Source organism: Homarus americanus, unplaced genomic scaffold (assembly GCF_018991925.1).
Source record: "Homarus americanus isolate GMGI-L3 unplaced genomic scaffold, GMGI_Hamer_2.0 scaffold22250, whole genome shotgun sequence".
In the NCBI taxonomy this organism is placed as follows: domain Eukaryota; kingdom Metazoa; phylum Arthropoda; class Malacostraca; order Decapoda; family Nephropidae; genus Homarus; species Homarus americanus.
The window spans coordinates 2275809-2302221 of record NW_024741189.1 but is presented as its reverse complement, the minus strand read 5'-3'; the positions used below and the strand labels follow the sequence as shown (position 1 = coordinate 2302221).

The following is a 26413-nucleotide window of genomic DNA, read 5'->3' as shown; positions in this document are numbered from 1 at the left end:
AAGGGTCAGAGGTCATGTTAGGTCACTTCAGGTCTCGGGCTTAGGGTCAGAGGTCATGTTAGGTGATTTCAGGGTCTGGGGGCACAGGGTGAGAAGGAGGTCATGTTAGGTCACTTCAGGGTCTGGGGGCACAGGGTGAGAAGGAGGTCATGTTAGGTCACTTCAGGTCTGGGGGCACCGGAACCTGGTTCATGGTGGGATACCTTCAGTTTCGGGATAGAGCGAGAGGTGAGGTTGTGTCATCTGATTTTTGGGCAGTTGAAGTTGGTCATTTTAAGGCAAGAGTCACCGTAACTTGGGTCATGTTGGTTGGTAAATTGAGAAACCGCTTCGTTGTTTCACTGACCTGAGTCGAACTCCAGGACCTGAAGGCGTTTGAACAACTTGGTGTGCCCCCTCACGCTAAGGCGCAGCTCGTCCTTGACTTGACCCTCAAACACCACGCCATACCTGAAGTCGGGGTGGATCATAAACCGGAGTACCAACGAGTAGTGTGACCACCCAGCACTGTAACCTATACGGTGACCGGATAAAACCCCAACGGACAAAACCCCAGTCACGTATATAAAGTAAAACACTTTTATGTTTAGGTTAGGTTAGTGATGACAAATGACAACCTCGTTGGGGTTTTGTCATGGATCCAACCTATACACCCATCCCACCCCTTCCCCCCTCCCCTCCCCTCCCCTAAACACATGCGACCACCATAAGACACTACCTCGCACAAGCCTCCACCAGGGCCTTCTCGTCGGGACTGGCAGCCTGGTACTGTAAACGGAAGTCGGACAACTGTATACCCTGCGGGGTAGTGATGGCCTCCGTGGTGGACCTGGAGGTGGGGGTCACCTGTACCGTGTGACACAGAGCCAACGTCTCCAGGAAGGTGTCAAGGTTGTCCTGGAAGCGATGACAAAATACTTTAATAATTTTAGACCAATAAGACGTTATGATAACTGTACACAGACACAACTTATGATATTAACTTTGAAACATAGGCACGGTACACAGGCACATCGTTATGTTTGGAGAGCGAGTCACTACGAGTCAGTGGAAAATGCCGGCATGAAAGGAAGGGGTAGTAGAGATCGCGTCGTTAGGGGATACAGAACAAAGAAAAAAACTCCATTCTAACATCGCTCTCACATCATTCGCCAGATCTCAGTCCTCCAACATATGTTACACTATAAGAACATTGATCTTTAATATTCGTTAAAAAAGAATTCTTCCCATATACAAACAATTCACACAAACAAACACACAAAAAACTCGCACATCTAAAGACACATCACAACGAGAGACACTTAACTAACAAACACAGGTTAATATCTTTAAGAGAAGCAGGGAGGTACAGTACTCACGGGCCAGTGGTCTATAGGGAAGGTCTTGCTAGTGTCGCGGTGGCTGGTGTAGTGTAACTGCTCCTCTACATCGACGTACTTCAGCCCCTCTACCGAGCAGTGCCGGAAATTCATGCAGTTTTCTGTGAGGGTCCCAGTCTTGTCCGTGAACAAGTACTGTACCTGTGACCAGGGAGTTAAGGTCAACGACTAATGCGGTTTGGGAAGGTTTCAGTTTATTCACAACATTCCTCACCTGGCCACAACATTCCTCACCTAGCCACAACATTCCTCACCTGGCAACAACATTCCTCACCTGGCCAAGCTCCTCGTTCAGATCCGAGGTGTTACACTTGCACCTCTCGCCAGTCTTGCCACATATCAGTTGGTCATCCCACTCTATGAACATGGCGCCAATAAACTTCTGCATCTCTGGAAGTATTGATAACTTTTTTTCTATTTTTTTTTTGTAGGTACTGGGTAGAGTTTTTATTATTACTATTACTATTACTATTACTATTATTATTTAGTAGAAGAATCATTATTATCTTCAATATTGTTCTTTTCGTCACTATCACTCAACACTATCGCTACAATCGTTTATACACTGTACTTCATTGTTACTTAACTCTGTATCGTGTAAATCATCACATCTCTGTCAGGAGGAAGATAATAGTAGCCACTCAAAAAACTATCTACTAAATTGTGTTGAGACAATCACGACACAACGGACCAAGGGTTCTGACAACACACCGAGACAACAGGAGTCACAGTGTTCACTCTGGAATTCATAGATCACCCCGAGTCGAGATAGCTTTTTAAGTGACTAATTGGAGAGGTTTTACTGTATTTCAAAACACACACACACACACACACACACACACACACACACACACACACACTACTTTGCTGTCCTCCAGATCAGTGACGATCATCCAGCTATGATACAATGATATGAGGTATTAGGGAGATTAGTGAGTTTCGAGGTGACTAAAGAGGCCGATACGGGACCCGCAGAGTCGTTCACAGAAGTTGCACATGTGGAGGGCTCTACAGGGAGGGCGGTGGCAGCGTCTTCCCGGCGTTGGTGCTTGTCTGCCTCGGTTTGCAGTCGAGAACTCCAAAATATTGACACCTTCTCGTGTGGTGGTGCTCCTCCAACCGTTACGATGTGGAATAATCGTCTGCCAGGTGAGGGGGTCGATTTGGCACTTCTCAGGTTTGTCTTAAGATATCTTTTATCGCCGCTGGCTTATAAATGCTGGTGTCAGTTGCTGACGATCTCTGCCTTCCCAAACAAAAACATTGGATCTCTCAGCCACCCCCCTCCTTGCGGCCTGCCTCGTGAGATGTGGCGGCTAGGGGGCTGAATAAAGTTCCTGATTCTGAATGTAAGGTTTAAAGGGGGACTCGGCTCTCATCACAGATCGCACTATCGAGTGATGCCGCCACGCCACCCCCCCCGACCTATGACCTCGCCAGATGCGGCGGGGGGGCAGCCTTATCGCCGGCGTCAGTGCTGGCACCCAGGAAGTGTTATCACCGCTGGCGTCAGTACTGGCGAGTGAGTATTGATGTGCGAGTGCTGGCGTTTACTGCCTTACCGACAAAGATCAGGGGGTGGGCGGTGTTTACGGACAAGAGGTCCTGATTCTGCTAAATGAATGGCTTAAAGGGTGGCGTGGCCGCCTGGACTGGAGGAGATCACTCCCTCGAGTGATGCTGTAAGGAACAGCCTTCTGCTCGCACTGATAAACACCACACAATCCTGCCCAAGAATTTCTGCCGAGACAATTTCCGCCGGTACTGTTGTCTCTTGGAACACCATACTGATCTGCATTGACCCGCACTTGTAAGTACAAACAGTGAAGCCCATGTTCGAGCTGCTCTTTGAAAGCATGTGCTACGGCTGGATCCTCCAGACACTTAATACTAAAACCTCTTCTAGAGGCTTGCTGCTTTCGCCGTTGTGGGGTACATGAAGTGAGAGCTTAGATCTAACAAATCGATGATCAGTGTCAGAGTGGTTCGAGCCACGCATGGCACGGGTGATGAGGACATCTCGGCGATCTCTTTCTCTGACATTGATGTAGTCAATGAGATGCCAGTGTTTGGATCGTGGGTGTTGCCACGATCCCTTGAACTTGTCGGCCTGCCTAAACAAGGTATTGGTGATAGTGAGGTTGTGTGCAGCACTTGCTGAGGAGGAGTAGGCTGTTGGGATTACACTTGCCTAGTCTATTTCTCCCTATGGTTCCTTGTCAAATGTTAGCATCTCTGCCAACTCTGGCATTGAAGTCACCAAGGAGCACATCCTTGTCTTCTCTGGGATAGAGGTAAGCACTCTCTCGAGGTCGGCACAAAAGGCCTCCTTGATGTCATCCTCTGCATCCAGTGTTGGGGTGTATGCACTGACGAAAGAAGGCATGATGCGAGGTATTCAGTGGGCCTCGAAGCACTTGTCGATCCCAATAGGCATTTCAGTTAGCCTGTCTAGAATGTGTTGGTGGATGGCAAGGCCAACTCCATAAATGCGGTTTCTCTCCGCAGCAGGCTTACCCTTCCAGAAGGTGCAGCCAGACCCTCGTTCCGTGAGATAACCCTCGTCTGGGAGCCGGGACTCACCAATGGCTGCTATGTTGATGTTATACCTAGCCAGCTGTTTTTACACAAGGTCAGTTCTTCTTTCAGGATGCGCATTTGTGCCAGTATCCAGAAGGGTGCTGGTATTCCATGCAGCGACCATAAGAGGTTGTATGCTTTGATTTTGTTTGAATCTGTGATTTTGACCACATAAGGATGACCTTACTGGGTGCTGGCTCCCCATAAAGGTTTCTCAGTAGCACAGACAGGATCGGATTGCACTGCTGCCTTGATCCCAGCGCATAAACAACCATCTTATCTGTGCCGCCCATGTGCAGAGTTGTGATTAGAGACTCCCGGCAGTCATCTCTGGCTGTCCCCGTCACCACTCGTCCGTCGCCATAGGACTTTTGGGGGTACAGGGGTTTTGATGATGATGAGAGGTATGATGAGCTGGGTGATGGCTGCACGTGGGTTGATTTATGTGTTGAGGCAGGAGCGCAGGCTGCAACCACACATCTTGGTTCTCCCTTTTCCTCATCCAGTGGAGCAAGTGTTGCAATGACTAGGGAGTTGCAATGGACTGCCGATAGCCCAGTTTGTTGGGTTTCGCCTTTGTAGCCTGTCCATCAGGCATTGCCTTCAAATCCGCCGGTGTAGTCGTTGAGTTCCCATGGTGGTCACCTCTGCCGCCTACACCGCCATTGGGGTCTTGTTGGAGCTCTGTAAGCATGTTTGCCTCTTGCGGGGCTCCACCGCAGATTTTTCGTTTGGGGTTTACTCCCGTAGCCTAATACTTGCCAAGGTTAATCCGCAAGGCAGCGGGACGGTGATTGGTAGGCGCCAAGACGTGTCCACTTGCCAGTTGGCCGGTGCGCCCTCCCTCTGGGGCCCACTGCTACTCCGAGATCCCCTGCTGGTCTAGCTGCACGAGGCACCCAGTTACCGAGTGATGCCACGAGGAGGCACAGCAGGAGTCTTGATGGTGAGGAGGCTGTGTACTGGCAGGGGAAAACTTATGCAAGTTGCTTCCCTGTTCGCCACGAGGGCTAGCCAGCAGTGGCAGCTGAAGGCGAGAGGGATCAAACAGTGCTTGCACCTTAACATTAACATAATGCTGCCACTCAAGACGCATTTCACCACCCTGCGTGTGGCTCACTTACCTAGAGTAACGTAGAGAGAGATGGGGATGATATAATTGAAGATAATGAGGAAAGAAGAAGCTGTCCTGGACGACATCCTCAACCGTCACTGTTGAGTTTGCGGCCACGCCCAGGTACCACATGTCCTCTGTACAGGTACACACAACACTTAGGTTAGTATCACCCTTCAGTATGTTTAAATAAAGATTAGAAATGTATAGAAGGTTTAGGTAAGCTTAGAATGTATAGAAGGTACAGGCAAGCTTAAAAATTTAATGTATGAAACTTAATAATGGAGATTATACAGCAGGTACTTCAACACGGTACTGTACACCACCCATGATAGGTCCAGTATACAGCAGGTACTTCAACACGGTACCTTACTCACCCATGATAGGTCCAGTATACAGCAGGTACTTCAACACGGTACTGTACTCACCATGATAGGTCCAGTATACAGCAGTACTTCAACACGGTATGCTCACCATGATAGGTCAGTATACAGCAGTACTTCAACACGGTACTGTACTCACCCATGATAGGTCCAGTATACAGCAGGTACTTCAACGGTACTGTACTCACCATGATAGGTCCGTATACAGCAGGTACTTCAACACGGTACTGTACTCACCCATGATAGGTCAGTATACAGCAGGTACTTCAACACACTTTATCTCACCCATGATGGGTACAGTATACAGCAGGTACTTCAACACGGTACTGTACTCACATGATGGTACAGTATACCAGGTACTTCAACACGGTACTGTACTCACCATGATGGGTACAGTATACAGCAGGTACTTCAACACGGTACTGTACTCACCATGATAGGTCAGTATACAGCAGGTACTTCAACACGGTACTGACTCACCCATGATAGGTCAGTATACAGCAGGTACTTCAACGGTACTGTACTCCACCCATGATAGGTCCAGTATACAGCAGGTACTTCAACACGGTACTGTACTCCACCATGATAGGTCAGTATACAGCAGGTACTTCAACACGGTACTGTACTCACCATGATAGGTCCAGTATACAGCAGGTACTTCAACACGGTACTGTACTCACCCATGATAGGTCCAGTATACAGCAGGTACTTCAACACGGTACTGTACTCACCATGATAGGTCAGTATACAGCAGGTACTTCAACACGGTACTTACTCACCCATGATAGGTACAGTATACAGCAGGTACTTCAACACGGTACTGTACTCACCATGATAGGTCAGTATACAGGGTACTTCAACACGGTACTGTACTCACCCATGATAGGTACAGTATACAGCAGGTACTTCAACACGGTACTGTACTCACCCATGATGGGTCAGTATACAGCAGGTACTTACGGTACTGTACTCACCATGATAGGTACAGTATACAGCATGCTTCAACACGGTACTGTACTCACCATGATAGGTACAGTATACAGCAGGTCTTCAACGGTACTGTACTCACCATGATGGGTCCAGTATACAGCAGGTACTTCAACACGGTACTGTACTCACCATGATGGGTCCAGTATACAGCAGGTACTTCAACGGTGCTGTACTCACCCATGATAGGTCAGTATACGGGTACTTCAACACGGTACTGTACTCACCCATGATAGGTCCAGTATACAGCAGGTACTTCAACACGGTACTGTACTCACCCATGATGGGTCCAGTATACAGCAGGTACTTCAACACGGTACTGTACTCACCCATGATAGGGTACAGTATACAGCAGGTATTCTTCAACACGGTACTGTACTCACCATGATAGGTCAGTATACAGGGTACTTCAACACGGTACTGTACTCACCATGATAGGTCAGTATACAGCAGGTACTTCAACACGGTACTGTACTCACCCAATGGGTCAGTATACAGCAGGTACTTCAACACGGTTTCATGCTCACCCATGATAGGTACAGTATACAGCAGGAATTTAACACGGTACTGTACTCACCATGATAGGTCCAGTATACAGCAGGTACTTCAACACGGTACTGTACTCACCATGATAGGTCAGTATACAGCAGGTACTTCAACACGGTACTGTACTCACCCAGTAGGTCCAGTATACAGCAGGTATTTCCAACGGTACTGTACCACATGATAGGTCAGTATACAGCAGGTACTTCAACACGGTACTGTACTCCACCCATGATAGGTCCAGTATCGCGAATTCCAACACGGTATACTCACCATGATGGGTCCATATACAGCAGGTACTTCAACACGGTACTGTACACCACCATGATAGGTCAGTATACAGGTACTTCAACACGGTACTGTACTCCACCATGATAGGTCAGTATACAGCGAATTCTTCAACACGGTACTGTACTCACCCATGATGGGTCAGTATACAGGTACTTCAACGTACTGTACTCACCATGATAGGTCAGTATACAGGGTACTTCAACGGTACTGTACTCACCCAATGGGTCAGTATACAGCAGTACTTCAACACGGTACTGTACTCCCATGATAGGTCAGTATACAGCAGGTACTTCAACACGGTACTGTACTCACCATGATAGGTCCAGTATACAGCAGGTACTTCAACACGGTACTGTACTCACCATGATAGGTCCAGTATACAGCAGGTACTTCAACACGGTACTGTACTCACCCATGATAGGTCCAGTATACAGCAGGTACTTCAACACGGTACTGTACTCACCCTATGATAGGTCCAGTATACAGCAGGTACTTCAACACGGTACTGTACTCACCCATGATAGGTCCAGTATACAGCAGGTATTTCAACACGGTACTGTACTCACCCATGATAGGTACAGTATACAGCAGGTACTTCAACACGGTACTGTACTCACCCATGATAGTCCAGTATACAGCAGGTACTTCAACACGGTACTGTACTCACCCATGATAGGTCCAGTATACAGCAGGTACTTCAACACGGTACTGTACTCACCCATGATAGGTCCAGTATACAGCAGGTATCAACACGGTACTGTACTCACCCATGATAGGTCCAGTATACAGCAGGTACTTCAACACGGTACTGTACTCACCCATGATAGGTACAGTATACAGCAGGTACTTCAACACGGTACTGTACTCACCCATGATAGGTCCAGTATACAGCAGGTACTTCAACACGGTACTGTACTCACCCATGATAGGTCCAGTATACAGCAGGTACTTCAACACGGTACACACGATAATTTGTAACAGCAAGACCGCCAGGAAGAAGACTAGAAAATTATTCATCGACCTGAAAAAAGGTTTGTGGTTGTTAGTAGTTGTTGTTGTTGATAGTTGTGGTTTTTGTTATTAGTTGTAATTAGTTATGGTGGTTGTTAAAATCTGGGGTTATTATTTTAGATTGCTGTTATTAGTCGCGCTCCCTCTCGCTTTCAGCTGCCACTGCTGGCTAGCCCTCGTGGCGAACAGGACAACTTGCATAAGTCTTCCCCTGCCAGTACTCCTGCTGTGCCTCCTCGTAGCAACACACGGTAACTGGGTGCCTCGTGGGCCCAGGCTAGACCAGCAGAGGATCTCGGGTAGCAGTGGGCCCCAGAGGGAGGGCACATAAGCGCCTATCAGCCACTGCCCCACTGTCTTGCGATTAACCTTGGTAGGTATTAGGCTACAGGAGTAAACCCGAAACGAAAATCCTGTGGTGGAGCCCCGCATCAGGCAAGCAAGCTCACAGAGCTTCATCAGGAACCCAACGGCGGTATAGGCGGAAGAGGTGACCACCATGGGAACTCAACGACTACACCAGTGAACGAAGGCAATGCATGATGGACAGGCCACTGTGGTGAAACCCAACAAACTGACCTACCAGCTGTCCATTGCAACTCTCCCTCCCCCCAGTCGTTGCAACACTTGCACCACTGGATCAGGAAAAGGGAGCCAAGATGTGTGGTTGCAGCTTGCGCTCCTGCCTCACCACACAAATCAACCCACGTTCAGCCATCACCCAGCTCATCATACCTCTCATCATCATCAAAATCCCTATACCCCCAAAAGCCCTATGGCGACGAACTAGTGGCGACGGAAACAGGCCGAGATGACTGCCGGGAGTCTCTAGTCACAACTCTGCACATGGGCGGCACAGATAAAATGGTCGTTTATGCACTGGTATCTTGGCAACAGTGCAATTGGTCCTGTCTGTGCGACTAAGCAGCCCTTTCGAGGAGCCACTCTGCTCACCCCACATGGGGAGGGAGCTAGAAAAGGTGCCCTAAACATAGTCTGCCTAAAGAACCAACCTGACTGCATAACCGCACTCAGTAAGGTCATCCTTTTGTGGTCGAAAACTCGATCATAATCACAGATCAAAACAATCTATGCAACAACCTCTTATGGTCGCTGCATGGAATGTCAGGACCGTTCTGGATACTGGCACAAATGAGCGTCCTGAGAGAAGAACCGCCCTTATGGCAAAAGAGCTGCCTAGGTATAACAACGACATAGCAGCCATTAGTAACTCCCGGCTCCCAGATGAGGCTCGACTCAGAGCGGGGGTCTGGCTATACCTTCTTCTAGAAGTGTAAGCTTTCTGCAGAGAAACATTATTTATGGAGTTGTCTAACTGAAATGCCTGTTGGGATCAACGAGCACCTCGTGATGCTGAGTCCCACTAAATCACTCACGCCATGTCTTTATCATCAGTGCATACACCCCAACACTGGATACAGAGGATGACATCAAGAAAGCCTCGACAGAGTGCTAACCTCTGTCCCCAGAGAAGACAAGGTTGTGCTCCTTGGTGAATTCAATGCCAGAGTTGGCAGAGATGCTGACATTAGGCAGGGAACCATAGGGAGAAATGGACTTAGCAAGTGTAAACCCAACGGCCTGCTGCTCCTCAGCAAGTGTGCTGCACACAACCTCACCATCACCAATATCTTGTTTAGGCAGGCCGAAAAGTTCAAGGGTTCGTGGCAACACCCACGTTCCAAACAATGGCATCTCATTGACTACATCATTGTCAGAGAAACAGATCTGCGAGATGTCCTCATCACCCGTGCCATTCGTGGCTCAGACCACAACAACATTGATCATCAGCTCGTCAGAGCCAAACTCTCACTTCTCTCCACCCCAAAATGGGGAAGGCAGCAAGCCTCTATAAGAGGTTTTAACACTAAGCATCTGGAGGATCCAGTAGTAGCACATGGTTTCAGAGAGCAGCTCGAACACGGGCTGATAAGCAACCCGACAACAAACAACCCAAATCCCAGTGCCGAATGGGATATTATCGACTCTGTCATGTCAAAAACCTGCAGAGACCCTCGGCCGGATCGACAAAAAATACACCAGGACTGGTTTGATGAAAATGACCCAAAAACCAATGCACTTGTTGATGATAAACGTGCTGCTTTAACTGACTGGCAGAACAACCCTCAGTCTCGGACCAAAACTGATACTTTCCGCAAGAAGAAATCAGCAGCACAGCAAGAACTTCGCAATCTAAAGAACAACCAGTATAAAAATAAAGCATGTGAAACACAAAAACTTGCAGATCGGCATAAGATGCAAAAAAAAATTAAATTCAACTAAAACATTTTATTGGCCAATCACTCACGAAGCAGCCACCCTTCTGCTCATCCGGCAGTAACTCCCCAATTAATGAAGAAAGCATCCTTCAGCCCTGTAAAGAGCACTACCAGTCACAGCTCAACGGAAACACAGATGTGCATCCAGAGCTGACCCACCTCAGTTATCCTCCATCCCTGGGTGAGGTAGCTACTGCCATCAAACAGATGAAAAATAACAAAGCCTCAAAGCCTCATGGAATCTCAGCGGAGGTGTATAAAGCAGGAGGACCTCTGCTTACAAAGCAGCCTCCACTCGCTCCTGGAGAATCTATGGGAAAAGGAGGAAATCCCCCAAGCTCTTAAAGACGCCTCCATTGTCAATATTTATAAGAACAAGGGAAACCGGTCAGGCCGTGGCAACTACCTCAGGATCTCGCTGCTGTCCGTAGCTGGCAAGATTATCGCCCAAGTCCTCCTAAACAGACTTCTTCCTGAGGCAGAAAAACTCCTCCTAGAATCTCAATGTGGGTTTAGACCATCACGTGGCACCACCGACATGATCTTTGCTGCCAGCCTGATGGGAAAAGTGCAGAGAAGAGAGTCGTGACCTGTACATGGCCTTCATCGACCAAACCAAGGCCTTTGACTCGATCAACAGGAAAGCCCTCTGGCAGACCCTCTGCCATTTTGGCTGCCCACCAAATTTCATCGCCATTGTGAGGCAACTCCACGATGGCATGAACGGCATTGTCCTACACAATGGCACCCAGGATGAGTTCTTCCCCCATCCAAACAGAAGTAAAACAAACATGTGTACTGGCACCAACTCTCTTTTCCATTTTCTTGGCTGCCTTCCTTATTCGTGCTAGTGCCGGCGGGGTGGATATCCAGTACCAGATGAAGGGTATTTTCAACATAAAACGACTCCAGGCAGGAACAAAGGTGTCGGCAGTTTCCATTACAGAACTTCAGTATGTAAACAACCTCATCTTTTTCGCTCACTCTGAACGCGACCTACAGGTGATCCTGAACACCTAAGCAGATGAGTATGCACACTTTGACCTTGAGGTAAGTGTCCGTAAGACTCAGACTCTCTTTCAACCTGCCCCTGGTTTAGACACACCTTCACCATCCATCCAGCTTAACTGTACTACCGTCTCTAATGTTACCCACTTTCAGTATCTCGGTTCCCACCTAACCACCACTGCAGACATCGATGAAGAGATTCAACATCGGATCAGATGTGCATCTCAAGCCTTTGGAAGACTCCGTACCCGTATCTTCAGCTGTAGGGAGCTGAAATTATCTACAAAGTTGCACGTATATCGAGCAGTGGTCCTCCCCGCCCTGTTATATGGCAGCGAGACATGGGTCACATACAGGAAGCACCTCAAAGCACTCGAAAACTTTCACCAACGTAGTCTACGTTCCATCCTCGAGTTCGCTGAGAAAACAAGAGTACAAATGCCAGTATTCTCGCTGACACCAACTGTACGAGCATCGAGGTTACCATTATCCATGAATAACTATGCTGGACTGGCCATGTAACCCGCATGGACGACAGTAGACTACCAAAACAGCTACTTCACAGTCACCTAACGAATAATAAACGTAACGCTGGCGGGTAACTGAAAAGGTAGAAGGATAGTCTTAAGACAAACCAGAAAAAGTGCCAAATCGACCCCTTCACCTGGGAGACGATTACTCCACACGGTAACGCTTGGAGGAGCACCACACCAAAAAGTGTCAATGTCTTCTAGTTAGCCCGACTGCATACCAAGGCAGGCAAGTGCCAACGCCAAAAACCGCTGCCGCCGCCCCTCCCGCACTAGACGTAGCCTTCCACATGTGCAGCATCTGTGAACGACCCTGCCGCTCCAGTATCGGCCTCTTTAGTTACCTTAAAATTCACCCACCTAGGTGACATCCCTAATAACTCATTTCATTGTATAATAGCTGGATGATCATCATACTCGATTCCGAGTGACAGCAAAGTAGTAGTAGTAGTGTGTGTATGTGTGTGTGTGTGTGTGTACACTCACTTCTCAACAGTGGAGAACTTGTTGCTGGTCATCTTAGAGTTGAGAGCCATCTTGGTCTCCTCCCCTGTATAGATGGCGACCCCTGAAGAGAGGCATGGTGAGAGAGAGAGAGAGAGATAGTCATGGTGACAGATTAACGGTTCACAAATTTATTGACAAAGCTTGAAGTAGTTTGCCTATTCTGAGTAATTCAGTCAGGTCTTGACACAGAGAGTGGTATCACTTCTCACTGCCACGCAGGACAGAGGTTCATATACAGAGGGTGTGGTGACAGAGAGAGGCATGGTGAAGAGAGAGAGAGAGAGCCACGTACCATACACTGTAGATGTATTCTTGAGCCGGGCGCCCCTGGGCAGGAGGTTGTCAGTGTTGAGGGAGGCAGTGGTAGGAAGGCCGGAGCCCCGATACACTTCCATCTTGCCCTTAAAGTCGTATAAGTTGGCGTGAGGCAGCTGAGGACAGTGTGAGATACTGCTCAAGTAACTGCATGTTTATCTGTCTATATGTTTAATTCTGTAGGTTTATCTCAACTAATTCTACGTTTATCTTCGGTTTAATTAATTCCGTTTATCTTTATCTGTTTAATTAATCCTCTAGGTTCATTTATTGCGGTCTATTGTTTCATTAATAAATGCCATAAATATCCATCATCTTTATATGAATGCTCTCTCGTGTTTACAGCCTGAAACAGATGAGGAGAGCCTGGCGCCAAGACAGACTCGTAAATCATGAAAACTGACCTGTAGCTGACCAGATATCACGTGACCTGTAGCTGACCAGATATCACGTGACCTGTAGCTGACCAGATATCACGTGACCTGTAGCTGAGCAGATATCACGTGACCTGTAGCTGAGCAGGTATCACGTGACCTGTAACTTACCTGACATTCTATTACGGCCCTCATCTTCCACAGGTCATCCACACAGGTTAGGTACTGAGACTCGTCAGGGCAGAGGAAGGTCTATGGGAGAGAGAGAATTGTTAATTTTAAGCATACTTTGTCATGTCAGGTAAGGTAAATTAATAAGACCTCATGGTGTGCAAGGGCCAATCAGCGCCCTTCATTCTAAACTTCATGGTGTGTAGGAGCCAATCAACTCCCTTCATTGTAAACATCATGGTGTGTAAGAACCAATCAGCGCACCTCATTCTAGACGTCATGGTGTATAAGAGCCAATCAGCTCCCTTCATACTAGATTTCATGGTGTGTAAGAGCCAATCGGCGCACCTCATTCCCTCATACGAATAAATTCTACAAAGGAAAAAAAATTGCGTCCAGCATGTTATTCACCTTTAAGTTGGTCTCCCCGTCCAAGTTGGCGGTGGTCACGCTGCACTTGCCCTCAGCGTCAGAGGACATCAACAACAGAAGGTCACAGGGGAACTGCTCGTCGGCCGCCACTACCACAATGTCCCCGACCTCTATGTCTCTCGTGCGTACCTCCTGGTGGCAGTAAAGGTCTTTGCACTCAGTTGAGAATCCTTAAGGAGAATCAAATCACTCTATAACCAAGTTTCATATAATCCAAGTGTTTAATTCTTCTCTCTATTGTTATTTACCTTATACGTACACCTCTTACTGCGTGATATTGTGTGTTAAGTGTGAGTTTCTCTGAGAGCACTGACATAAGAGACGAGGACACCAGCTTTATTACAGAGCACTGTCAACAAGTCTCTCCAACGAGGTAAAACACAATATAAATGGATATCTGTCTGTACATTATGATTACTCCTCCTTGTGGGAAACACGTAGCCTCTTTCACGAACCTTCCCTATAGGAGAAATATGACTTGAGATATATCAACAAAGATGAAAACAAAGAAAAGGTAAATATGAAGGCTTGTAATGTGTAATCAGGGGTTTGAGTCGTCCATAGGTGTGTGAGAGACCGTCAGGGTATGCCTACACCGGTGCAGTAGGGTGTGTCATAGGAGGGAAGATCAGCTAAAACTAATGGCCCATCACTTTTTTGGTAGATTTTAGTGTATATAAACAGAAAATAATTTCAGTTTCAATATTTTGCAACCTTTTGCTAGGTAAATTTTAGCGTGAAATTTATCGAAAATCTAACGTACAGCTGCATTAGTGCATTACAATTAAATAGTGAACATTGCTTTCTGACTTCATTCTTTAACAACCCAAGTAACAATATTTTTTTCTGTTTCATATTCTGATGCATTTATAAGTTGATAATATTTGCGATGGCTGCTTGTGTCAGGACGAGGAACAAAAAATCCAGCCATCTCAGTCACTATCTTGGGTCTGGGAGAGAGCTCCTGAAGTCGGAGTTGCCTACATTGAGAGATGCTTTGAGATACGGTGTTTTAATCAGGCAAATCAGTGAAAAGAACCAAAGAACTTACACAAACAAAGACATTGCCAGTGATATGACCAAAGCTGTCTTGGCACAGTACACTCTGGCTAACGCTCAGTTCAAACCTCTCAGTCATAACAAGTCAGAAGAAGATTAATTGAGACTGCTAGCCAGTTGGGAAAAAGGCAAAGAGATATCTCTCTCTTGGGAAGGGAAAACTTTGCAGTTAAGGACAGCTTTGCCAAGCAACTGGACCAGTTATTTGACATAATTACTTGCAAGTGCCCAATTGTTCTCTGTGAGTCCAGAGACAGAAGAGGAAGAGACACAAGATATTTAGATGACGATCTTCCCCATGGCTGATCCGAGTGCTGACCAGGAGAATGCTGACTTTGTCCCTAACCCAGAAAATAGTGATCCCAAACCTTCCAGACATAAGATTCGAAATAGGAAAAATATCCCGAGCATAGCTCTGGCCAGCATGCGACACCACACTGGTCTCAGAGAAACTGCAGAGATAGCAAAAGCTGCCTGGGTTGACGGTGGTTTGATAACACCTGATGATGTTCACCTGGTGATAGATCATAACAAAGTAAGGAGAGCTCAGGAGAAACTTGTCAGTAACCTAGAAGAGGAGTTTGATAAGGGGATAAGAGAAAATGGAATCAATTGTTTGTTCTTTGATGGGAGAAAGGATGACACTAAAGTGTTCATGAAAGTTGGAGATTCTGACAAGTTGTTCCCTGCCATGGTGAAGGAGGAACACTACTCCTGCTGCAGTGAACCAGGAGGGAAGTATTTGTGGCATTTCACTCCAGAGAAAGATGACATCAGGAAACCAGCTGAGATAGTGGCAGATAACATTGTGAACTGGCTCAGAGAGGAACGTAGACCAGACCCTGCAGGCCATTGGAGGGGACAGCACCAACACGAACACAGGGTGGCAAAGGGGGGTCATACAGTGGATAGAGCGGAAGATTGGGAGGAAGCTGGTCTGGATTGTTTGTGACCTCCACACCAACGAGTTGCCACTCAGACATCTGATCCAGGAGCTGGATGGCAAGATTCTTTCAAACAACAGATGGTCTGGTCTCTTGGCAAGATGCTGGACTCTGCCACTGAGTTAAAATAAATCCGAGCTTTGAAAAAATCACAGTTGGCCTCCACTCGTTGAGCTTGCACATACTGCCATTGACGACCTAGTACTGACCAGTACTATGGTTACATGATTTGCAGTGCCATCAAAACTGGGGTCATGCCTGATAGACTTGCTTACCCGCAGATAGGTCCAGTCTACATTCTAGGTGAAAACCACAACGGCTCTCAGGTTCTGCAGGGTGGGTCGCTCATCATAAACTGAAAGGGAACCAGCTTCACAACCTGAAACTTATTGTCCAATTCATCGTGAGTGTCTACTTGCCAAATTGGTTCAACACCAAGGTCAAGTCATCGTTCTCCGAAGGTCCGAGGCATGTTCTCTTCCAGCTTGAGCTCCTGAGGAGTCAGCCAAGGAAGGTTGTTCAGATTGCGGAGCAGACTGTGAGGAGATCTTCCTGGTATGCTCATCCCGAGACAGTTCTGCAGACAATGCTCTGCAGTAAGGATGAGGAGAGAAGAGTGGCAGTCAAAAAGATCTTGGATATAAAACTTATGAGAGGATCTGGGCATGACGAATCAGCTGGTGACGATTCCTTCAGGGTCAGGAAGACTCCTGAAGTCAATCTAGGTGCCAAGACCCTCACTGATCTCATAGATTTGGATAACATCCAGGCTGGCAGTGAGCCCCACCTACTTACCTGCAGCCTCACCAATGTTCAAGTCAGGCTTTCCTGGACAGCCCATGCATGTCTACTTACTGGCCCTCACCCACACCCAGAGTATAGAGCGTTGTGTACAGCAAGTGAGCCAGGCCAGCAGTCACGTGTACAGCCAGGAGAGGAGGGAAGGCTACATCCGAGCTCAGGTGGTCAGCAGGGAGGTGATGAGTAGAAACAGAAGCAAGAAAGACATGTTCTCTATGGTGTGCAGCAACACCCGGTCGTAGTAGTAAAACCGGTTTTTGTATTTGATGATTTTGTTTTCTAAAGGAATAATAAATTTAATAAATGTGTCAAGATCATTCGTTTCACTATTCTGGATCATTTTCATCCTAATAAATTAACCTGGTATTTACTTTACTTTAAACTAAGCTATTTAGTGGTGTTGGTAAAAAGATTGGAATACTGAATTTTCACTAAAGATTTCAAGTTAAAAATTTACTAGCAAAAAATAAACTTTTCAAATCTGAAAGATATCACATGATTCTGCATAGAACTACATCATTAATACCATGGGCCGATTTTTCAAACTAAAAAAAAAAAAATTCGCCTCCGTATGACACACCCTACCTGTGCAGTGTTTATACTAGATCGTTCAATCCATGATCCGTCTTGCTCCAGGGCTGCCTTGTGCAAAGGGCGGGGGGGGGGGCTTTTCGACTATTGGTATGCTTATATTCCCGTTAATATCAATGTACACAAGAAATGTCATAGAAAAAAGTCGATTCAAAATCAAATTCTACATATAATGTATCTATTGTCATCCTAACCTAATGAATACTGAAAATGTTCAAATATTATGTGCTGGTTAACGAGCAACGTGAAGAAACTTTTCAGTAGCAGAAAGCTTCAGTTTTTCAATAACATCCCAAAAATTGTAAAGGAATAATATTTTACCAAACCTAACCTACCCAAAAACAAAGAAAACCCAAAAGAAACCAAACCTAATGACTCGTATATCAGGATACAGTCCATGACTTTTCCAACCTAACTTAACATCCCGGCTGTGTAGCTTCCAGTCTACCCAGCAGGGGAGTCCAAGCTTAGTAGTCCCTTTCATTAACTGGCGTAGACCAACACGGTGAATAACATCAATTATTTTGGTCCATCATCTTACAGTTATGGAAGATGATGGCCTCAGCACATTTCCTGTTGTATTAGAGTAATGTCGATTCATTTTGAATCATTCGTGCCCAAGGAAATTTATATTTTTCCCCAATAGAAGTCTAATACAGTATAGTGCAAGTACCAGTAAATTGCACCTTAAAGCAAACATAAATCGCTCCTCGGGCAGTAATCGATCATATGAATCGAGGAGAGTTGTAAACAAAATTACTTCGTTAAAAAAGACTTTGTTTCGATGATATTCACTAAACTTCTTGAATACCATAAGTAAGCAATACCTGTAAGGGACAGACATCCTTCGCTCCATCATCTTGAATACAGCCCAGTGTAATTTTTTGTGAGCGTCTTCCATCCTTGGCAACAAATGTCCAGCAACTGAAATTTGGCCCTTTCTTTTACTACCAGCAGTACCCACCATCACCTCACCCTCCAGCAGTAACCACCATCACCTCACCCTCCAGCAGTACCCACCTTCACCTCACCCTCCAGCAGTACCTACCTTCACCTCACCCTCCAGCAGTACCCACCTTCACCTCACCCTCCAGCAGTACCTACCTTCACCTCACCCTCCAGCAGTACCCACCTTCACCTCCAACAGTACCCACCTTCGCCTCACCCTCCAGCAGTACCCACCTTCACCTCACCCTCCAGCAGTACCCACCTTCACCTCACCCTCCAACAGTACCCACCTTCACCTCACCCTCCAACAGTACCCACCTTCACCTCACCCTCCAGCAGTACCCACCTTCACCTCACCTCCAGTACCCACCTTCACCTCACCCTCAACAGTACCCACCTTCACCTCACCCTCCAGCAGTACCCACCTTCACCTCACCCTCCAACAGTACCCACCTTCACCTCCAGCAGTACCCACCTTCACCTCACCCTCCAACAGTACCCACCTTCACCTCACCCTCCAACAGTACCCACCTTCACCTCACCCTCCAGCATGTACCCACCTTCACCTCACCCTCCAACAGTACCCACCTTCACCTCACCCTCCAGCAGGACTCTGGAGGGGGAGTTGTTAACCTTGTTGTCCTCACGGTGCCTCAGCCAGTCCTCGTACCCCTGCTTCACCGCCGTCACACATATCACCAGCACCAGCGGCAGGACGCTCGTCAGGGGAGACACCGGGCTGTTGATGGATAACTAAACCCGGAAAAAACGGAACGCCTGTAGATTACCCACCTCGACTTACTGATGATGAAAGACCTCTAACCTAACAGACTTTACCGGGTGATTAAACAATTCTAACAAGAGAACATAGTATGAACTAATACACTAACTACTGCAGTGAACGGTGCTTAATAACCCTGGTAGTTAAAGGATCCAAATTAATGAGTTTTTTATTGTTTACGGTACACAGACAGTCAAGTAATGTACTGAGCTGAAGTTAAAGTTAAATCTAATTGTCTTCTTTATCTAATTATCAATAATAACACCAGTCTTACCTGTATAACAGCGACACACAGGAAGTAGAAGTTAGCAATACGGCGAAATTGTTCCAGCAGATTCTTGGGCAGGAAGGTAACGATCGAGTACTGTGGAAAACAAAAGGGGAATGATTCTTTTTTATGGGGTCTACCTCACCCAGGCACAGGTCACTGACCCACATCGGGGCCTGGGGACCAAAAATAAATAAATTGATCCATAAATAAATAGAGAAATGGAAAAAATGGTGCGAATCAAGAGTGAGAAACAATTGAGACCCTGCAATTGTGTGTAAATGAGGCAGAAAGTCAGATCATCAACCTGGGACTTGGTCACATATGGCAGCAGGGTCTACCATTAGACAACACATTATGCTTCCAATATCTTCCCAGGCGGTAGTACCTCCCTGTTTGGTAGCTGCCTACTACCCGCACTTTTTTTTTTAGGAAAATGCGTTTCTTGGATAATTAATATATACTTATATTATCTTTTAAGGCGTTACAAGTCATTAAATGTCTTATTGATCACTGGAACAGAATACAAATATCTTGAATTTTGAGCTATTTTGCTAAAGTGAACCATCCTTTTTCTCATTTTTGGGGGTAAATATTTAGGTATTTTGGTTCCTGTTTTCTTAAATTCAGCAGACGATGACCTCGGACTTCTTAAATTTCCTGCTGGCATGACAGGGTTGTGTGTTGACCACTCGAGGGTAGTGGTTCACTAAGGCACCACTCGCATAAACAGTTGATAATGTAATCATATTGTTCAAGAGTTTATACAAGTTGGTGTAACTCGCTCCGAAAAGATCTTTACGATTTTGTGTGAGACAATATGACAACTGACGAAGAATTTTGACAACCCTACCGAGACAACAGGAGTCGCAATGTTCATTTTGAAATTCATCGGACGCCTCCGTAGAGATACTTTTTGGAGTGTGTACAATGGATTGACTAAAACAACCACTCCAGTCAAAAATAAATCCTAGAACCCATGACTAAGAAGCGACCACTTACCCATACAGTTACAAAATCTACAGACATGAGGTAGCTAAATAAATACTGTATGGGAGATGATTCAATACTGTCCTGGTGTTCGATTACATTTGTGATACAACTTTTTCAATAGATGAATAAGTCACCAGTAAGATAGTTTAACTTATTCGTACTTAAGCACTGCACGTCCCATGACCCTGCAAGTGTAGAGTACAGACCTACAACCCTGTACTGTAGCCACCGTGTCCTCCAGTACTGGTTACCGCAACAGACGTGCAGTACATTGTGTGCAGTAAAAAATACTTCCCTATCATAGTGCCAACAATGATTACTAGATAAATGTAACCGTATAAAATGTAATTTAAAAGAACACGTCAGCATTCACTCCTAATTCATAACAACAATCAGCTAACCCACAAACACCGTAAAACGAACCGTGATTAAATATTGAAAAGACGTCAAAATATTAATTATCGAAGCGCCCTTCAGGTGACTCGCGTGAGGTTTAGGAGGCGAGGTTGGCGTGAGGTTTAGGAGGCGAGGTTGGTGTGAGGTTTAGGAGGCGAGGTTGGCGTGAGGTTTAGGAGGCGAGGTTGGCGTGAGGTTTAGGAGGCGAGGTTGGAGTGAGGTTTAGGAGGCGAGGTTGGCGTGAGGTTTAGGAGGCGAGGTTGGCGTGAGGTTATGACTAGTAACGATGATAATAAACAAATAGACGAACTAAAGCCTAATAAGTCACCTGGTCCCGATGAGATATTTGCCAGAGTATTAAAGGAATGTAAGGAAGAGCTTAGTATGCCCTTAGCAAAGTTGTTTAACATGTCCTTAAAAACGGATGTAGTAACAGAATCCTGGAGGATAGCGAATGTAATACCGATTTTCAAGAAGGGAGATAGATCACTATCCTCTAACTACCGTCCAGTCAGTTTAACATCAATTGTAGGTAAATTACTGGAAGCAATCATTTCAAACTCTATTCGAAATCACCTGGAGAAGCACAAGTTGATCAATGATTCCCAACATGGCTTCACAAGCGGGCATTCATGTCTAACTGATCTATTAACATTCTTTTCATCTGTTTTCGAATTAGAGGACGAGGGGCACGACTAAGATGTGGTATATCTTGACTTTTGTAAAGCCTTCGACAGTCCCCCACGAAAGACTAATACGAAAAGCGGAGGCTCATGGCATTGGAGGAGATATTCTAAAATGGATCGGCGTGGTTTAAGCACAGGAAACGGCGAGTGAGTATTAACAGCACTAAATCCGATTGGAGTAACGTCACTATTGGAGTACCCCAAGACCCAGTACTTGGACTATTATTATTTATTATATACATAAACGACATAGATATAGGCGTGGACAGCAACATAAGTAAATTTGCTGACGACACTAAAATAGGGCGTGTAATTAAATCTGACGAGGACTCCGCAAATCTCCGAAAATCTAAACAAATTTTCCAAATGGTCTAAAAAATGGCAGATAAAATTTAATGTGGACAAATGTAAAGTACTTAGTCTAGGAGATGTAAATAGAGAAACCAGATAGCAGATGGACAACGATGTTATTAAGAAATCCGACTGCGAGAAAGATTTAGGAGTAATGATAAGTAGAAATCTTAAGCCAAGTAAACAATGTGTATTTGCTGGAAACAAGGCTAACAAAGTACTTGGGCTCATACAAAGGAGTGTTAGTTACAAGACTAGCGAGGTCATACTAAAACTATATCTTGCACTTGTGAGACCACACCTGGATTACGCAGTTCAGTTCTGGTCACCGTATTACAGAATGGATGTAGGAACCCGAGAAAGATTTCGGAGGACAATGACAAGACTAATCCTGGGCATTAGGAACCTTGAGTACAGAGACAGGTTAAAGCATCTTAATTTGCACTCCCTCGAGAGACGTAGAGTGAGGGGCGACCTGATAGAGGTGTATAAGTGGAAGTCAGGGCTAAACAAAGGGGACATTACAAAGGTACTTAAACTATCCAACCAGGAGCGGATTCTTAGCAATGGTTTTAAATTAGACAAATCTGGATTTAGGCGCGAAATAGGTAAACATTGGTTTGGAAATAGAGTAGTGGACGAATGGAACGAGTTACCAAACATCATCATTAACTCGAATACGCTGGATAGCTTCAAACACGAGTGATAGGGGTTGGGTGTAAATGGGACTGCCCAGTATGGGTCAATAGGCCCGCTGCAGTTTCCTCCATTCTTATGTCATTATGGGTGAGGTTTGGAGGCGAGGTAGGCGAGAGGCTTAGGAGGCGAGAGGCTCAGGAGGCGAGAGGCTCAGGAGGCGAGAGGCTCAGGAGGCGAGAGGCTCAGGAGGCGAGAGGCTCAGGAGGCGAGAGGCTCAGGAGGCGAGAGGCTCAGGAGGCGAGGTTAGGAGGAGAGGTTACGAGGTGAGGTAGGCGAGAGGTTATGGGGTGAGGTAGGCGAGAGGTTATGGGGTGAGGTAGGCGAGAGGTTATGGGGTGAGGTAGGCGTGAGGTTACGAGGTGAGGTAGGTGTGAGGTTAGGAGGTGATAAGAGAGGAGTCTGAACAATATCAGGGGTATGGCTGCCAGCATGTACTGTACAGTACACACACCATCTTACTACCACTACTAACACTACTTTTTTTATCGTGGCCTCCAGCCTGCCCCAATAGCCACATATTCGCCACCCTTTCATTTCCACAATATTAAATATCTTAATACAAAAGTAACTATCCTAGCCGAGTTAGTTAAGCCGCATTCGGTGACTGTTCCCTCATGGTCAATAACTGCAACTGTTGTTGGCTTTGGGGCTGAAGATTTCATTTCCCCGAGGCAGAGCAATACAGACCTAAAAAGCAGAGAGAACGTGAGTCGGCATCTCAACCAAGCTGCAAGGTAACTTCTGGGCTGCTGATTCTGTTCGGATAACACCTCGGCCGGTCTTGTGTATAAACATCATGCACTTGGTCCCATCCCACTAGAGGTTGTGAACACCAAAGGAGTGAAGCTGCCTTGATCAACGTTCTGAATTCTCTCCCCATCTGCCCTAATCGTGTCGCTCTTGTTCCTCATGTGTGCAGCATCGAGAGCTAGGTTGCGGTGACATGCGGCCATGGGATCAAAAATCCATGTCGAAAATGGCTCTGTTCCTGCGTCCAGAATCCTCGACCACTAACGTTCACACGGCCTTCGTTGGATGTGTTTGAAGTCCTGTGATGGAGGTTCTCACCGTCCAATGGAAGGAGGGGCGGTTCCACCATGACGTCGTGGCAGATTTCCTTCAGTAGATTTGCTGTTAGATCCCTTACTTCGTCATACCTTATGCATACGAAGCCCCCTTTCTTGCACACCATGGCGTGGTCGATGTCATAAGATGAGCCACACACGCATTGGGAGGGCAAACCTTCTACTGGCCTACCGTACCTTAGAGCAATGGCATCTGTGAATTCTTGCTTATTAAGGATGAAGCCTTTTGCCCTTATCGGTAACGTTGTTAACCAGTTTGAGGCGCCCACCTCCTGCTTTATAGCTACTATTCTTTTCACGTTCTCGGACACTTGTTGTAATAGTTGTTGCAGTTTATCACTTCGGGTGTGCTACCGCTCTGTCGTAATGGACCGTCGAATCTTCTTTAATTCATTAGTATCCACCTGACTTGCTGCACTCTGATCTATTATGTGCTCAGTGAGAGCTGCCGTGAGCTTGACAGAGTTCTGATGTTCTGTACGGTAAGCTCCACTCGATTAGTCTATCCCATTCCTCCTAGTCTCGGTGGTAGTGCAAGGAGTGACCTTTCTGCTGGGGTTAAGTAAGGGTGTATCACTAGTGTTGGGATAAAAGCGACTACTATTACTACTACCACCACCACTTTTATTACTATTACTATTACTACCTCACCCCTATCACTACTACTACCACCACTACTACTACGTGTCGTTACGCACCATCAATCACTGTTCCTGATAAGCCCACTTAACCCCTATGTTGAGTATTAGCCATAAACCCACCACGATCATCCCTCGCCACACTCCACCTCACACCTGGACATATTAGGCAGCACCTGAAGATTGGCCCCCAGCTTATTTCACCGCATTAAACACCCTAATGCCACCTGCAGGGTTAAATTACAGATAGGTTAGATTAGGTTAAATTAGGTTAGGTTAGGTTAATTTTAATGTTAGGCTAGGTTAGATCAGGAGAAGATAAGTTTAGTTAGATTAGATTAGGTTATGTTAGGTTAGGGGTCCGGTATTTAGTTTTAAACCTGTAGGAAAGGACCAAGACGTGTTTGAAACACATAAGAACAACATGCTCCTTTTTTTAAAACAACTTCATGAATGCTAACTGGGATCTTGTCTATGCCTCCAACAACCCTAACGTGAACAGCTGTAACTTCTCTAGCATCTTCAATACTTGCTTTGATAAATGCTTCCCGCTCAAGACTAAGTCAATGAAAACTGTATTCATTTCCAAACCCTATATCACAGGCAAAATTAAGATAGTGATAAAAGAAAAACACAAACTCCAAAGGAAATTTGCAAAAAGACCCATAACTTTCGGTGATGCTTACCGAAGTGTCAGAAAAAGAGTAACTCCAGCAGTTAGAAATGCCAGATGTAGCTATTATACAAAAGCTCCAGTCAAGATCAGGCAACAGCAAGAAAACCTGGAGTATCATCAATTCTATTCAGTACAGTATAAGTCAACCCACGGCCCCCCACTCAGCTGTTATGATAAGGATACAGTTGTAACGGAACCCTCCCTCATTACCAACCACTTCAGTGATTATTTTATCAATGTTGGCAAAAAATCTTGCAGAGAGCGTCCATGATCACCTTGAGGAATTTAAAGCCTACCTGCAAAACAGACAGCAAAATGAGTGTTCTTATCCCCTGTCACAGCAGATGAATTACTGGCCATCATAAAAATGTCCAAAGATGCAGCAGCAGGCGAAGACAATATACCAATGAGCATCATTAAGAAAGTAGCCCACATATTACGACCTGTTCTACACATTTGTAACTCCTCCTTCACTAGTGGTGTCTTTCCAGATAAACTGAAAATTGCTAAATTTCACCCGGCATATAAAAAATCTGGGGACAAAGGTCCCTTCAAAAATTACCGCCCCATATCAGTCCTCCCAGCCTTGAGTAAGATATTGGAGAAGCTAGCATGTAGTAGACTAAATTCCTTCTGCAATGCCAATAACATCTTTACAGACTCCCAGTTTGGATTTAGAGCTAGAAGGTCGACTGAGAGTGCTCTGCTAGCCTTTACTAATGACATCTTAAATTCCTTTGATGACAGTCAGTTCACAGTCGGTTTATTCTTGGACCTCTCTAATGCCTTCGATACTGTCGACCATACCATCCTCCTTTCAAAGCTTCAACATTACGGCGTTAGGGGCCTGTCCCACAATTGGTTTACCTCATATCTGTCCAACAGGAAGCAGTATGTCGGCTATAATAATCACCAATCTGACTCTTCGCCAATCTTGTATGACGTCCCCCAAGGTTCCATTCTCGGTCCAGTACTGCTTTTGTTGTACATAAACGACATAGTCCACGCCAACACGCTCATAAAATACAACTTATTTGCAGACGATAGTAATCTTTATGCCAGCAACTCAGTCCACCATTCCTTGATGAGAACTATGAACACTGAATTGACTAAAGTCAGGACCTGGGTAATACGTAATAAACTGACCTTAAACCTTGAGAAAACCCACTACACGATCTCATAGAAGGAAAAACTTACCCCCAGACTTGGACCCACTGTACCTTGGTAATACAGTCCTCAAACGCGAACAAAATACTAAATTCCTCGGAGTTATTGTTGATGAGAAACTTAACTGGAGAAACCACACACACGCCATCCACAGTAAAGTCAATAAACAGTCCAGTATCATGTATCACACTCGACAGTCACTCTCTCACAGCAATGAGAGAAAACTATCATCATCTTGTTTACCAACACCTGATACACTGTCACACACTATGGGAGGCCTCTGGCTCTCAAAAACACAATCTCTGGTTACTGCACAAAAGAGAGTTGTACGGACAATGACCTACTTGAAAAAAATGATCACACAAACGAAAAATTCGTTATATTGAAAATGTTAAAATTCGTAGA

The 26413-nt window shown here is 45.8% G+C and overlaps 1 protein-coding gene across 1 annotated transcript in view; it reads right to left on the bottom strand.

Moving 5' to 3' along the window:
* The window catches only part of LOC121875657 (phospholipid-transporting ATPase IF-like), a 76292-nt gene that overhangs the window by 28641 nt on the left and 21238 nt on the right, over nucleotides 1-26413 (bottom strand). The window contains 12 exon segments of the mRNA XM_042380279.1: nucleotides 347-450; nucleotides 719-897; nucleotides 1359-1520; nucleotides 1654-1813; nucleotides 5084-5210; nucleotides 8198-8298; nucleotides 12613-12694; nucleotides 12926-13064; nucleotides 13494-13574; nucleotides 13905-14057; nucleotides 18857-19021; nucleotides 19324-19413. Coding sequence (XP_042236213.1) covers nucleotides 347-450; nucleotides 719-897; nucleotides 1359-1520; nucleotides 1654-1813; nucleotides 5084-5210; nucleotides 8198-8298; nucleotides 12613-12694; nucleotides 12926-13064; nucleotides 13494-13574; nucleotides 13905-14057; nucleotides 18857-19021; nucleotides 19324-19413 — 1543 coding nt within the window.